General features: G+C 36.6%; 2 protein-coding genes across 2 annotated transcripts; both read left to right on the forward strand.

Moving 5' to 3' along the window:
* Positions 1-2,174: 2,174 nt before the first annotated feature.
* LOC106904505 (GTPase IMAP family member 8-like) lies at positions 2,175-6,052 on the forward strand. Its single transcript, XM_014968867.2, has 3 exons — positions 2,175-3,034; positions 3,966-4,667; positions 5,074-6,052. The coding sequence occupies exons 1-3, from the start codon at positions 2,965-2,967 to the stop codon at positions 5,931-5,933; spliced, it is 1,632 nt and encodes a 543-aa protein (XP_014824353.2). The 5' UTR covers positions 2,175-2,964; the 3' UTR covers positions 5,934-6,052.
* Positions 6,053-9,235: 3,183 nt separating this feature from the next.
* Positions 9,236-12,911, forward strand: LOC106913204 (GTPase IMAP family member 9-like). Its single transcript, XM_014979932.2, has 2 exons — positions 9,236-9,325; positions 11,434-12,911. The coding sequence occupies exons 1-2, from the start codon at positions 9,298-9,300 to the stop codon at positions 12,282-12,284; spliced, it is 879 nt and encodes a 292-aa protein (XP_014835418.2). The 5' UTR covers positions 9,236-9,297; the 3' UTR covers positions 12,285-12,911.
* Positions 12,912-15,614: the final 2,703 nt, after the last annotated feature.

The raw sequence follows: 15,614 nt of genomic DNA on the forward strand, positions 1-15,614 counted from the left end.
TGCTTTCAAATAGAAAACCATGATGGAACGTAATAAACTAAAGCTTTGAGAAACACAGCACACATATAATAGTTCACTACATGTATCTATTAGTTAGATGGGTTGCTTGGCAAGCAACTCTTCTAGACCAATTTCCACCAAATCAGTTCAGCTGCAGAAATTTGTAAAAAGAAACATAATAAAAATCAAACTACATGTTCAAAGGCTATTTGCTTCAATCAGAGAGTCTGGATTCTGTGCCTTTTTAATAAATAATTGTTTGCTAGAAGCTTGGACTCTGTTGAAGTTTTGAACTTTACCCATTTGCTAACATTTGGCCAGGGTGTATATAATGTGCAAGTTCTAAATTATGAAGCTTTCCAGAAATTTCCTGCATTGTAAACAACCATCCTCCACTGCAAAGCGAAAAGTGCCAAGCCAAACAGATGGTTGTTACTGTTAATTAAATATCGGAAATGTGGCCAACACAGACTGAAAGGCTCCCATGGATAAAATTCACTTTCTCCATTGCTACTGCAGCAGAGGAAGTGAATAATAACTGAAGTTATTATGTTTGGACCCAAAGAGGACTGATCTGGTTAACACACAGCTTCAGTTGTTACAGCTGGAAACCAGCGATCAGGCCTGAAATCTGGGAGTAGTGATGGACTCTGACCTGAACATTCAGAGCCACATAAAGACAGTTACAAAGTTGGCCTTCTATCACCTGAAGAACATATCCAGGATTAGAGGATTAATGTCTCTGAGATCTAGAGAAACTCATCCATGTGTTTATCTTTAGTTCTAACTAAAACCAGGAAGTTGGAGAACATCACCCATTTCTACAGTCCTTCCTCTGGCTCCCTGCAGCTCAGCGAATAGACTTTAAAATCCTGAATGGTTTAGCAACAATACATTAAAGATCTGCTGTTGTCATAGCAACCTTCCAGACCCTCAGGTTCTGGTCTGCTCTGCATCCCCAGAACCAGAACCAAACATGGAGAAGCAGCCTTCAGCTTCTATGCACCATAGATCTGGAACAAGCTTCCAGAAAGCTGCAAAACAGCCGAAGTTCCTTCAAGACTAAAATCCCACCTGTTTAGAGTTGGTTTTGAACCGGAACATTGACCTGCATATTTGATGTGTATTGATGATCGATTGTAATACCTGTCACTGGTTTTCACAATAGTGGACTATGTGATGTGTTTATGATGTTTTCATGATGTAAAAGCACTTTGAACTGTGTTGTTGCTGAAATGTGCTGTACAAATGAACTTGACTGATTTCTCATACTGCAGAGTAAATTTCTAAAACAGCACAGAAAATCGATGTCATTGCTCTGTACTATGTCTGCTGTTTGTCACCATTATTTGTTGTGTTAATGCACAAAATCTGAAGGTTTCATCCTGCTTTTTGCAGTTGATGTGGCTTTGTTAGTTGGTTCCAGAGTTAACCTTCAGCATGGACTGAAGTGATTCTGTTTCTGTGGCCATGGTCGCCCACTGGAAATGGGTGGATCGATTCTTTTGGTTCAAGGATCAGGATATGTTACAAACAGAAGAGTGAAAGTATCTTGTATACAAGCAATGTAGGATGAAGTGGAAAGTTGTCAAAATAAGATGAAATTCTTCTATATATGCCATGAGAAAAGTGGCCAAGGTAGTGAGCAAAGGCAGAAAAGAGAAGTGAAAACCCATTGTAAGAACAAAAGCAGAACAGATGTGCCAAAAGGAAAGAAGCAGAAATAAGATTTAAATAATCACCTTTAAATAATCACATTCGGAAAAACTATAAAAGAAAAATACGTTCTACATGTAAAAGTAAATCTTTTGCTTCTCATTGGAACACGGAGATTGCAGCGATTGCTGAAGATGAGGTGTGAGAAAGTGAGAAAGGAAAACATCTGATAACTAATCAGAATAAATTGGCAGTAACTTTTCCAAACAACATATCTGCAGCACCCACCAGAAAAATAATGTAAAACCACATCTAAAACAAGACAATGAATAAAATAGATATTAATATTTGAAACTAAAGTAAATAAAGAGGAAATTTATATAATAAAGGAAGCAATATTTATCTTCATGACAAAATTAAAAAACTGATTTTAATGCGTAGGTAAATGCTGTTACGCAGTCATGTACAGCAGGTGGCGGTATTCACCTATATTCTCCTGGCGATCCGCCATTACAGAAAGAAGAAGCAGGATTTTCACACAAGTTTCACTTTCACTTTTGGCATCAAACCTCCTCCGTTTTCACCAAGTTGTTTTTATTTCTTGGATTAAACCTCAGCGACAGCTTGTCTTAATTTAAGTTAATTTATTTACTAACAGTGTTGTGTTGCAGACCGTGAAATAATAAAGTATGTTACATTATTTTTGTCTCCCGACTAGTATGAACGTTAGTGACATTAGACTAAAAACAACCTATTAACGCCAGTGGTGAATGTTTAGAGATTGTTGAATTAATGAACCATCTAATGAGTGTTTCCACATTTTAATGTTTTGTCTGAAGGCGTTTATGTTTTCCTGCCTTGTTTGACACCAGGGCTCCGTTTCATGCACAGTGATAGATGGGAATTACTCTGCATGAACATCTGTGTGATACTCTGAGTTTTCAGGTTCAGGAACAGCATCACCAACAAGGCAACTCTGAGTAGCTCAAAGCAAAAGGAAATTACAGCTTTCAGGTTCAGACATCAATAAAACCACAGCAACGGTAACCAGATTAAAAGTTATAAGAACCAATCAGGAGCCACAAAAAGTTTTGATGGGCTGTTTAAAGAAGAGTAACGCCTGGGATTAAATAAAATGTAGTTAAATTCATTATTTGAACTCACTGTGTGGTCATCAAAAAGGGATCTCAGATTAATCAAATATTAAAAAACAGTCAGCCACATGACAGCACATGTAGCGAACCTGTTCAGCCTGTTGAAGCTCAGGTTTTCCATTGCATCATAACGAACTCCTGCAAATTTTTAAACATGTTGAAAAGTTGTAAGCTGGAGTTTTCTGGATCTTCAATGGATTTATCACCAACTTCCACTGTTTTTGGTAAGTAAATAGTTTTTTTTTCTTTTTTCCTCACATGAAACTGAACAAGAGTTCAAGGACATGGCAGTTACACCAGAAAAAGATACTTTGAATTGAATTGTTGCTTAAATAAAATAAATCCTGATTTGAGTTTAGCATTTACTTGTTTATTTTTATTGTTCTTTATCAGTCATGTAAGTGCTAAATGATGATAAAAAGCCTAAGAAAAAATAAATACTAAGCTTAAATAAGCATTTATTGAAATAACTGTCTTAAAAGTCAAGTTTATTTTTACAGGCCATTTCAGCAACAAGAAAATTAAAATTATTTTTCATGATAAAAAGATAAACATAAAATTATGTGACAGAGGGAAATTATAGACAAGCACTGAAAAGTTTTAATCCAGACTAGAATTAATCAATATCCTGGTTATTATTAAATGAAGAGAATCAACTGGGTTTTTAGTCTTTATCTGTGGTGTGTTCACACCAGGAAAGTCCTTGGGTCTGAACCGACAGCAGACTTTATGATTTGGTTTGGTGCACATCACTTCACTGGGACCAATAATCTATTCCAGTCAACAAAAGAATAATCTCAAGATATAAAAATAAAGATTTTGAAATTATTAAACCAAAAACCCCTCCTGATCCCAGTAGGGACGAGGCTGAATGACCAGGAATGGACTTAACCAAAGTACAGAGTTAGAAAAAGGTTTTCTTAAAGAAAACGGAGGTAAACAAGATAATAATCTGGTTGATTTTAGGTATTTGTTGTATGTTAAATATTAACGTGTATTAGCTGAAATGTAGAACTTTTTCTTAGTACTTATTTGTTGTGTTTTACAACTTCGCAATCTATCAAATTTTCTTTTAGATTAATAAATCAAATATCCTTTTGTAACTGACATCTGTCTGAATAAAAATGCTCAAATTGTTTTCTAATTCTCCAACAGCTGAAAAGGATTCAAATCTCAGGATCGTTCTTCTTGGAAGAACTGGAGTTGGAAAAAGTGCAGCAGCAAAAACCATTTTAGGGAACAAAGTTCATCCTTGGCTTTCCTCAGCGACATTGTTCTGTGAGAAGAAAACCAATGTTCATGCTGGTCTAAATCTGACTGTGATTGATACTCCAGGACTGTTTAGGACTGTAAAAAGTAATAAAGATATTGTGATGGAGATCGCTAAATGCATCAGCCTGGCGGCTCCTGGTCCTCATGTGTTCCTGCTTGTTCTCCAACCAACCAGCTTCACACCAGAAGACGAAAAAACAGTGGAAATAATTAAGAAAACATTTGGCAAACAAGCAGCCAGACACACCATGGTCTTGTTTACCCACGGAGACGAACTGAGAGAGGCAAACATTAACATAGAAGACATGTTAGAAATACACAAACCTCTAAAACGCATCATCAGTCAGTGCTCTGTCTTGAAGAAATTTGAAGATAAATATGTTTTTGACAAAGAAGATGAGGATCCTGCTCAAGTCAGCGAACTGCTGGAGAAGATCAACAGAATGGTTCAGCGAAATGGGGGAAGTTTCTACACCAAAGAAATGTTTGAAGAGTCTCTGAGAGCCAAGCAAGAAGAAGTGAAACGACCGTTCAGAGAAAATCTGGGCTTTTATCCTGAAGGTGCAAAAAGAGATGCTCCTCAAGGTAAGGCTGTTTGATATGGCTCAAAATCAATATTACGATATTCTGATCAGATCTAGATAACGATAAACGGATGTTAACGCTAACGACTCTCAACCCTGGAAATAAAGAATGTGATGGCCTAAAACAAACTCTTCATAGCCACTTATATTGATGGTATGATTCCCCTTTATGCAATTATTTTATTACCACTTTAATTAAAAATAAAGTGGCAATCAGCAAAGTTTATAAACTATGTTTTTTGTCAAGTTATGTAATTCTGTAATGTACCAAATTTTTTCACCAAATCAATAAATCTGTGAAACACACCATTCTGTAATTTACTTCATCAAACCCATTTTTAGTTTCCACTTCTATCTGGAAAAATAAATTGATTTCAGTTTATCATTGTTTTCTTATTCTCCAATAGCTAAAATGGATCCAGACTTCAGGATCGTTCTTCTTGGAAGAACTGGAGTCGGAAAAAGTGCAGCAGGAAACACCGTATTAGGACGAAGATTGTTTCAGTCTAGAGTCTCTCTTTCCTCTGTGACACAAGTCTGTCAGAGGGAAAGCAGTTACCGCTGTGGTTTCAATCTGGATGTTGTTGACACTCCAGATCTGTTTGGGTCAAACCTGGAGCATCTGGTCTGTCCTAAACAGATCGCTAGATGCATCAGCATGGCGGCTCCTGGTCCTCACGTCTTCCTGATTGTTCTCCAACCGACCAGATTCACACCAGAGGAAAGTAAAACTGTGGAAATAATTCAGAGATTGTTTGGAGAGGAAGCAGCCAGATACACCATGGTCCTGTTTACCTATGGAGATGTGCTGAAAGAGGAAAACATGACAATGGAAAACCTGCTAGAGCAACACCAGCCTCTAAAACGCTTCATCAGCCGGTGCTCCATCTTGGAGAAATTTGAAGATAAATATCATGTTTTTGACAACGAAGCTGCAGATAGAACTCAAGTCAGCGAACTTCTAAAAAAGATCAACAAAATGGTTGAGCAAAATGGAGGAAGTTACTACAGCAATGAGATGTTCAGAGAGGCACAGAAAGCCAAGCAAGAAGAAATGGATCGACTGCACAGAGAAAGTCCGAGGACATTTTTTAAAGATGGAAGAAAACAGGCAGAGAGAGAGAACTCATTTATACGTGCTGCTATGGACCCTGCTGCAGGCGGAGCTGCTGCAGGCGGAGCTGCTGCAGGCGGAGCTGCTGCAGGCGGAGCTCCTAACAGCTCCAACATGTTGGAGATGATAGGAGAGCTGCTGCCGCTGGAGTGAGAGGGGAAATGGTTAGAGATGGTCCAATATAATATTAATGTCTGTACTGGTTATTGGTGATGGTGGTAAATGATGGTGAAGCACCGCCAAGACAAAATAAAACCTCCACATTTATAGAATTATTTTTTTTTACATTATGTTTATTAGATATTTTGAATATTTAGGGAAAAGGGACAATAACAACAACAGGACAAAACTTATACAGCACAGATGGGAGATAAAACAGGAGGCATGTCCATAAATTACTGTAATTACTGGAACAAAGTAACCCATGTAGATAGAATCTGGGTCATGTTTGCACTGAAAATGTGAATTTCAGAGCTGTTACAATACAAAGGCTTCAATATGCTTTTAATGTGAAAGATGCATTTTAAAGATATTCATCATCCTGAGTCTTTTAATTTTGAGATAATCCAGAACTTGCTCCCATTTTTAAAAGCATTTTCGATTCAGATAATTTCTCAGTCTTTCTAATACAATAACTTCACAAATTAAGTTTTTCCACATCTGGACTGAAGGGAAGTCAAAACCAACCCATCTGAACTTTATGGACTTTCTAGTCAACATCAATCTCTTTGTCAGTATCCAGATGAAAAGTTTTTATTATAAAAAACTTCATAATGTGCTGCACATGAGGTATGCATTATCAATATTTGTGCATTTGTATCAGCCATAATCAGAGTCTGAAATTAATTTAAGTATCATGAAATGTTAAATTTTACTTTATCTTGAAAAACCAAGACTGCCGGAGCGTTTCCCTGCATAACAGCAGCTTCTGCTGTCTGGCTGAGCTGTTTGAAAGACTTTCTGAACCGTTTCTGGCAGTTTTAGGTAAGATAAATTATTTTAATTGACCAAATGCCAGAATAATACCGTAGGAATGTTTTTTTTAACAACGTTCTTTCTTTATTTAATGACAGTGATTGACATTTAAGATGTATTTTGTAAGGAGCTGAAGGAAGTAGAATGTTATGGTCATGTGATGGAAAGTCTCTTTGAATGAGAAGCCAGTCAGGAAAATCAGCTGGTAAATCAGATGCAAACTTTTAGGAAATGAAAATGAAACTGGTTCATGCACCTGTTTTGGCTTAGAGCAATATATTCTGTTATTAAAGCTGCAGTATGTAACTTTTATAAAAGATATATACATATATTTTACATTTATGTTGAAATTATCATCATGTTGTGACAGTATAAGACTGATAAGCTTTGAAAAAATCTATCTCCTCTGCAGAAATACACCACTCAGTCAGAACCAGGAGAAGGGACTTGGCACGGTCAATCATCCTAGTGTATGTGCTATTCAGACCATCCCCCTTGTTCTTTACTAAACTATATCTGGTTCACCACAATAGATCCTTTCGTGGATGCTAAGGGTAGTTAGCATTGCCATTGATTATGGCGTATAAAAAGTTTTCGTGGGACTATAGGTTGTTTCTCCGCCATTAGCATATTGAGCAGCGAGTACACAAACTTGACTGACAGGACTTTCCTCCTGGCTCTGACTGGATATTTTTAGGGATCACAAAGATATTCTCAGTAGTCACATTTTAAAAATGCTTAAAAGAAAATTTAAAGTAACTGTTTGGTTACATGAATGAAAAAACATATTTATTTTGTAAATTAACAAAAACACATTTTCTTTTTGCCACCCTTGTATCACTGAAAGGATTCTTACATTAAAAAATTTGTTTTTGACAGTTAAAATATTTTGGTTTTAATTTGTTTTTTATCACGTTTTGAAAATATGTTTTATTTTGCATTTATTTTGCCACAAAAGGACTATTTTTGTTGCATCGCTATAATCACAAGGTTTTTGTATGAAAATAAGAAAGATGAGAAACGTGAACAGAGATATATCTGCAGCAGCTTGGTCAGTTTGCCAGCTATAAATGGTATTTTGTAATTATTATGTTGTAATATTTGGTAAATTTGTTACCTGTGTTGTTCTAATTATTTTATATGTTAACTTTAAAGGGCACAACACTGTGAACATATTTGCCTACAATCTCTGAAGTGGCAGAGATTGTTACAGCCGAGGTAACGCCTTGATCAAGCGTGTTTGTCAAGTTTTTAAGGTTTGATTTGCTGTGCGATTCCCCACTTGAAAGGGATAGTTTCCTCTGTGAAGTTTGAACTGGATTTTACTCAGAGTCTTTAATTTAGTTGACTCATCTTTATTTTTTGTATGATGGTCCACATAGCACATAGCCCATAGGACACAGGTGAAAAACCTAAAAAGAAACAGAAACACATCTATTACATTCTGAAATTAACAAAATAAATACATTGTGAATAATCAGATTTCTATCCCTTTAAACCAGTTATTTCAAAAGTATAATAAATTTTTTATAGTAAAATTCAACAGCAATAAATAAATTAGCATTTTTATCAACATTTTGTTAAATATTTTCACAAACATTCTGACCAACATTTTTTTTTTCTTTCTACTTTAACCAATAAACACCAAGTGTATTTTTTTTTCCTTTTTTCTTTTTAACTTACTAGCTTGACTTTAATAAGATTAAACAATTTGATACAACAATCAATCAGAGTTCATTTGCTGCCCCAATGAAATTCAGCAATGAGCAACAGCATTGCGAGGCTTACCGGCCGTCTTTCACAGTTTGTAGGAACGTTTACACAGTTCTGAATTTACAGGCTACCAGCACTGTTTGCGTCTCATGCTCTCAAACAGGAGTGACAGGTCAGTCACACCAAAAGTAGCTGCACTCTGATTGCTAGGAGATTGAGTCCACCTGGTTCTCCTCACTAACAAGCAGAGAGGATCTGCAGAAAGGTGCAGCAGAGGGGAGTGGTTACCTAGCAGTTCACCAGAACAGTGTTTTTATAAGTCAGTAAAGGGCTTAAAGCTTCTGTAGTTTTCATGGTGTTAAATAAACCAAGGCTAAACGTTGTGAAAAAGTCGTGTCTGTGTCGTCATATTGGAGTTACTATCCCTGCAACATTATTTCTCAGTTGCCTTAAAGCAGGCAGCAGCAAAAACCAGAGGAAGTACAGTTACAATAGGTGAACGAAACATTTTGAAAACAGCAGACACTTTAATAGACAAGTAAAATATTTTATTGAAATGATGAAAACCTCATTATAAACTAATTTTGCTAAATTAAATATAACTTTCTATCATATGAGCTGGTCTATCTGTGTTTGTTGAAACTTTTAGCTGTCACATTCCTTCATCACTTTCCACTTAAAGCGCCCTGTCTGGTTCTGACTGTGACTGCAGTCGGATTCAGAGGGAGGAGTTTGGACTCAGACTATAAAACAGCAGGAATTAAAAAGTAAAATTATTCACGACCAAGTCATCAACAGCAAAACATCACAAATCAACCACCTGCAAGAAATGGCCAACAACAGCTACGACCGACTTGGTAAGAAGTTTCATTCATTATAATGTCCATGGGGAAACATTATTTTCCAGAAAAACATTTAAATAATGAATCTTTAAGAGTTTGTACAGAAACAGCGTTTTAACCATTTGATATTCATTAAATATAAAAAAAATACTAAAAAGTATTTTTCTTAATGTAAATACCTTCTAACTCGAACATTTAACAAGTAACAGCGATAACAGAGGCTGTTTTCTGCTTGTTTGTAAAGACAACAATTGTTTTCTATGCCATGAAGGTTTTTGTTTTTTTTTACCTTTGAGAAAATATTTTTAAAAACTAGTCTTAAATTTTTTAAATGTTTAGATATTTCAGTGACTTTTTGTCAACTTCAAAGGCTCTTTGGTTCTTTGAACTCTAGAACCAAAGAGCCTTAAATAAAGTCTGACATTATTTAAAAGTCCTTTGGTCCAGCATTCAGATCTGTTGTGTTCTATGCCCATATGCCAGCTCAGGGTCAGGCTGGGATCATGAGCTTTTTTTTGTTTGAAAGATAAACAAAACAACCTGCTTTTGGTGTGATCAGGCCCGGTCCTAGAGAAATCTGCCTGAAAATGAAATTATAATTCTGTTTTTGTGCCTCATCTGGCCCAAATTCAGTATTTATGCATCTGTGGACAATGTTTTTCCCCCCCAATCAACTGATGTAAAAAAAAACAAAAAAAACAACAACTTTGAACCTCATATCAATTTACAGGTCCGGGCCAAATGCTCCTCTATATTTTTTGCTGTCAGATAAAGACAGCCAGGCAAAGAAGATAGGCAAAATATTTTGAGCAAGTCGTACTTCAGGTCCATGTTTCCTACCTGCTGACCTGAGTTAACAGAGAAGTAGCATTCTATCAGTTCCTCTACATGACCTAAGATCTGATAACCAGCAGAAGACATCTGTTGTGATGTTTCCATTCCAATAATAGAAACATGAAAAAGAAATACGAGATCTCAGACTCAGGGAAGAGCTAGGGAGGCCTGTGGAAAAAATAATCTGTAAGATTGTGGAATATAATGTCTTGTTACTTTTATTTTATTTTGCCAGGTAAGTTGGTGGAAAATAAAGTCTAATTTTCGACAACAATCCAAGGAAGCAACTAAGCATCAGACAGCAGAAAATAGATCCCCACGCTCACTAAACAAGCTTTATCATCATCAGTCAACTGAGTTTAAAAATAGACGCTTAGATGATGTTTATGGATTTTACGCCCATATGTCAGCTCAGGAGTTGATGGAAGTCGAGGTTAAAGTACTGAGCTTTAATGTTTTTTTCACCCAAACATTAAAGCTTCATCTGATTGAATGATGTACAGACTAAGTTTGTTAAAGGATATTAAATGATTAATATACAAAAACCGTGAGGTAGCTCAGCTGGTATGTGAACATTTTCAATGTTTGGTGCATTTATTGTTTTGGTTTTCCAAATGATACAACACTTCAGTGGTTATTGTCATGAAGTGTGGTTGGTGGTGGTGAGGAGAGACGCAGAGAACCCAGGTATGGTGAAGATAATGAATTTAATGATGAAGCTCACAGTCCAAAAACAGGCAGCACGGCAGAAAGACAGGCACACAGCCAAATACACAGGACTGAAACGAGAGCTAACGCTATCCAGGACTTCACAGTTCTACTGGAGCGAAAACAAGACGTGACTTAGACACTGACTACGACAAAACACACGACGAACTTAGACAAGGATCCGACGAGGAACACAGACAACAAGTGGGTTTAAATACACACGGGGTAATCAAGGGAACGAGACACACCTGGGGAGCAATCAACGGGGAGGACAGGACAGAAACTCACAGGAAAACAGAACTGAACACAGAAAACTCAAAAACAAACATACAGAAACACGGAACATAACAGTTATAAGACTATTTATTTACAAAATATTTGCTAAAACAAATTTCCATAAGAAATGACAATCGGCATAGGATTTAACTTTTTCTTAGTTATTTAGTTCTGTAATCTACCTAAATTATTTTCCAGATGAATAAATCTAGCCATGAAACATTTGGTCTCACTAAACCCATTTTTAGTTTCCACTTATATCTGAAAAAATGTTTTCAGTCTATTGTTTTCTTATTCTCCAACAGCTGGACAGGATGCAGACCTCAGGATCGTTCTTCTGGGGAAAACTGGAGCTGGAAAAAGTGCAGCAGGAAACACCATGTTAGGGAGAAAATTGTTTCAGTCTAAGCTCTCTCTTTCCTCTGTGACAACAACCTGTCAGAAGAAAACTAATAGTTCTGGTGGCTTAAATCTGGCTGTTATTGACACTCCAGGTCTGTTTGAGACAGGTAAAGGTAATGAAGAGGTTGTGGAAGAGATCACTAGATGCATCAGCATGGCGGCTCCTGGTCCTCATGTGTTTCTGATTGTTCTCCAACCTACCAGATTCACTGAAGAAGATGAAAAAATAGTGGAAATAATTAAGAGAATGTTTGGAGAAGAAGCAGCCAGATTCACCATGGTCCTGTTTTCCCATGGAGACGAGCTGAGAGAAGAAAACATGACGATGGAAAATCTGTTAGAAACATCCCAGCCTCTAAAACAGATCATCAGTCAGTGCTCCATCTTCCAGGAATTTGAAGATAAATATCATGTCTTTGACAACACAGTTGAGGATCCTGGTCAAGTCAGGGGATTGGTGAAGAAGATCAACAGGATGGTTCAACGAAATGGAGAAAATGGAGGAAGTTTCTACACCAATGAGATGTTTGAAGAGGCACAAAGAGCCAAGGAAGAAGAAGCAGAACGACTGCGCAGAGAAAGAGAAAATCCTGGTAATAATCCTGGAGATGCAGGAAGGCAGGCAGAGAGAAACAACTTGTTGATCCAGGGTGCTTGGTTGGGTGCTTCAGCAACGTTTGGTGGAGTGATTCTTGGAGCATTTGGTGGCGTCGAAGTTGGGCAGATCCTGAGGCTTTGGTTGGGGCTGCAGTAGCAGTGAAGGAGAAAACCTGGATGAGTCTGATGTTTTGGCTGCAGCTTATTAAATCATGATTAAAATGTTAGCTGTGTTTAGGGCAACATGCTGAATCCCACATTAACATCCTGAATATCAGAGCATGAATGTGTGAATGTCTGAAGATGACTTACAACATATTATCTTGTACAGCTGACTCAAACTTTATATATTTAGCTGAGTCTCTTCGAAATGAAGCCACTAAAAGAGATACAACAGCCTCAACTCTTTACTCCCTCCTTAATTTATAAAATATTTATGTAGCATTGATTCTATATTTTTTTCTGTATAAACTTATCTGGGTTCTGATGAAGATTTATTCTGTTTCTGACCTCTGCACTACATTCATCCTGAGGATGAGGGACGGATGAAAACTAAAACTTTCTTCCTTTGAATGACATTTTTACCAGTCGATGTGAAATGAACTGAATTTAACTGTAATGTAATTTATTTGAATTATATTATAAAATGAGTTTGACTCAACTGGATTTTATAATCACATGATTGATTGCATACTCTGCCATATAATTCATTCAGATTGTGTGTAAACAAGTTTATTAATATTTTATCCATGTTTTAACATGTTAATAAATAGAGAGCTTAAAATACAGTCTCACTCCTTTTATTGTATTCACACATTTTTCCGTTTCTAATTGTTGTGCCAGCTGAAGGTAAAAGATTTGTTTGGTGATTTGCTCTTTAAATTCACGTTTCACTGAGCAGAGCAACCAAAAAGTGTCATAAACACCACAATGGGAATTGCACTGAAGACCATCAGCACCAATAACAGAGACGTGGTTTCACGATTTAAAAAGTTACATTTATTTCTAGTTTTTTATTTTCTTTGTAAAGACATTTAAGACCAGAAACAACTCTGGAAAAGGAAGTGGGAATGTTAAAGCCTGACAGCGAGGAGGATGGTCTGAACAGGGAAACTGGTTCCTAAACTAAAACAAAACGGATAAAGCAAATAAATCACCTCAAGAACTTCTGAATATTTACTGAGTCCTGAAGGGAACCAGGCACCAACCACCTCCACCACCTTCAGCTGGACACAAGGAAGGGACAGTTTACAGCAAATGCAAAACTACAATATGGAAAATCAGAATAGCATCACAATATGTAGTAATTGTATGTGATCACAATGTAATTTGTTAAGGTTCCTTTTAGGAAAGCAGAGGGCAAATAAAATATTAATAAAAGTGAAGAACTGGAAACATGGCAAAAAAACGAGATGAAGATGAGAATGGAACAAAAACAAAAGTCAATATTAATTAAAAATCTTGAAACATATGAGAATAAATAATATATATTATCATATATTTAATTGGGAAGATAAAAAGATAAATATGAGGGATGTGGAAGGAAACAATATGTAGAATATGTATTGATGAATTGTGACCCAGGTGAAGAAAAGTATACTTTAGTACATTTCAAACATACTTACATTTGTGAAAGTACACTTTAAGTATAATAAAGTGTAAATATACACTTGCTCAAGTATATTTAAAATATATTTTGTGTATATTTTAAAATATATGCTCAAAATAGATTTTTTTGAAAATTTACTTAACACTACTTTAAATTATTAAGTTCATTATGTTTTAAATTACATCGCAGTGTAAATTTTAGGATAATAAAGTATGCCTTTTTTAAACTTTATTTATTTAACCAGGTGAACCCCATTGAGATCCAGATCTCATTTGCAAGAGGGACCTGGGCAGAAGTCTCCAACACGCAGCAACCTGATTACAAAATAAAACTAATTAATACATATGCAGAAGGATGTCTTTTAATTAGGGTGCGTTCACACTGCAGCCTGAAGTGACTCAATTCCAATTTTTTTGACGTAATGCGACCTGTATCCGATGTTTTCATGGCAGTGTGAACAGCACAGGTCGGATTCTTTTTCAAATGTGACCCATATCCGATACGTATCCCATTCAAATGCGACCTAACGTCCAGGTCGCCTTCATCCGAACTGAATGTCACTGTTTCTCAACAAATCTCACTATTTTAAAAAGTTTTTTAAACTAAACTTTTTGTTTTTAAAAAAGGAATCATTACAATTCCAAAGGTTTTGATTACAATTTTATTTTACTTAACTCAGGTTAGTTTTTTTTTTTTTCATTGAATAATTGGGGGTGGGGATTAATTCATACTCTGCAAACCAGACCCTAAACTTAAAGTCTGGACTGAGTTTTATCCCCTTCATTAATGACACTTTTATTACATACATTATATCTATCTTGGTAATTCAGGGTGAGTTATTTTTAATTCTAAATGAATATCCTTGTTGGACTTTTATTTAAGTGCTATTCTCCTTCAAGATACACTTACCTAACATTAGAACAAATGAAATGTAAATTATGCAGCAAAGGAAATTAGAAGACATATATCCACTATGGAGATGATAAAAATACTGAATCGATAGATGAGAACAGTTTTTCCTCACCTGTCTGTTTCCTCCCACTCAGTAGTTCTTCAGAGTAAGCCAGACGCAGAGGCCTGTCAGTGTCTGTTGTGTTTCATTACCTCTCTGCTTAAACCGCGACTCCGTGCTGAAGCAGAAACGATACTTCAACGTTTTCCGTCATCTGACAAGTAGCAAGTCTACTCCACTTTATTCACCAAAAACGTTTTTTTATATATATATTTCACCAAAAACTGATCTGTAATCTGGAACGTTCGCTACGTTCAGCTCCGTAGTCAGCCGCCTTATCTCACTGTGCGAGAGGCAATTGCGTCATGCGTCACGGGCAAAAGGTCAAAGGTAACAAGGTGACCGGCTTATTATGTTGTACAAAAAAACCCCAACAAAAAACAAATCCTTTTAGTACGTTATGTGTCAGAAGAGGGCTTAGGAAATAATAATACCAAAAAAAAAATTTTTTGACCAAAAGGACACTTGGGGGCAAGGAGCAAAAGGGGCAGGTGCTCAAGCACCCACACCCCCCCTCTGCACGTGCCTGCTGTCAGGGGTGGAAATCACCTCCCACCACTGGCCAAATGTGGGTCAAAATATGAAGTGGCTGGCAGCAACACGCCTGCCACCATGGAGGGTTGACAATTTGAACAGAAAAAAAAACTGCATTCAGTTTTAACATCTGTCCAGGGGAGGACTGACCGTCTGGAGGAGGAGGATGATGAGAAAGATGTGACCAGGAACAGAATGATTGATTCCATTTAATGCCTCATCTCCGATGATAAGCACTTTCGACATATCTTTCGTTTTCTTAGTGTTAATTTTGGGGGTAGATGTGCTGGTCTTGCCTCATAGCCGTTGTTGAAGGTCAGGTTTCCCTTGGC

The sequence above is a fragment of the Poecilia mexicana genome, unplaced genomic scaffold (assembly GCF_051168715.1).
Source record: "Poecilia mexicana isolate PSO_F unplaced genomic scaffold, ASM5116871v1 scaffold_6, whole genome shotgun sequence".
Taxonomy (NCBI): domain Eukaryota; kingdom Metazoa; phylum Chordata; class Actinopteri; order Cyprinodontiformes; family Poeciliidae; genus Poecilia; species Poecilia mexicana.

What these genes read in the sequence shown, in the direction of transcription:
- LOC106904505 (XM_014968867.2), top strand. Translation starts at nt 2,965, where the DNA reads ATGTTGAAAAGTTGTAAGCTGGAGTTTTCTGGATCTTCAATGGATTTA. An exon ending in ACCAACTTCCACTGTTTTTG is followed by an intron (nt 3,035 to 3,965) that starts GTAAGTAAATAG and finishes ATTCTCCAACAG; the next exon opens with CTGAAAAGGATTCAAATCTC. An exon ending in AAAAAGAGATGCTCCTCAAG is followed by an intron (nt 4,668 to 5,073) that starts GTAAGGCTGTTT and finishes ATTCTCCAATAG; the next exon opens with CTAAAATGGATCCAGACTTC.
- LOC106913204 (XM_014979932.2), top strand. Translation starts at nt 9,298, where the DNA reads ATGGCCAACAACAGCTACGACCGACTTG. An exon ending in CAACAGCTACGACCGACTTG is followed by an intron (nt 9,326 to 11,433) that starts GTAAGAAGTTTC and finishes ATTCTCCAACAG; the next exon opens with CTGGACAGGATGCAGACCTC.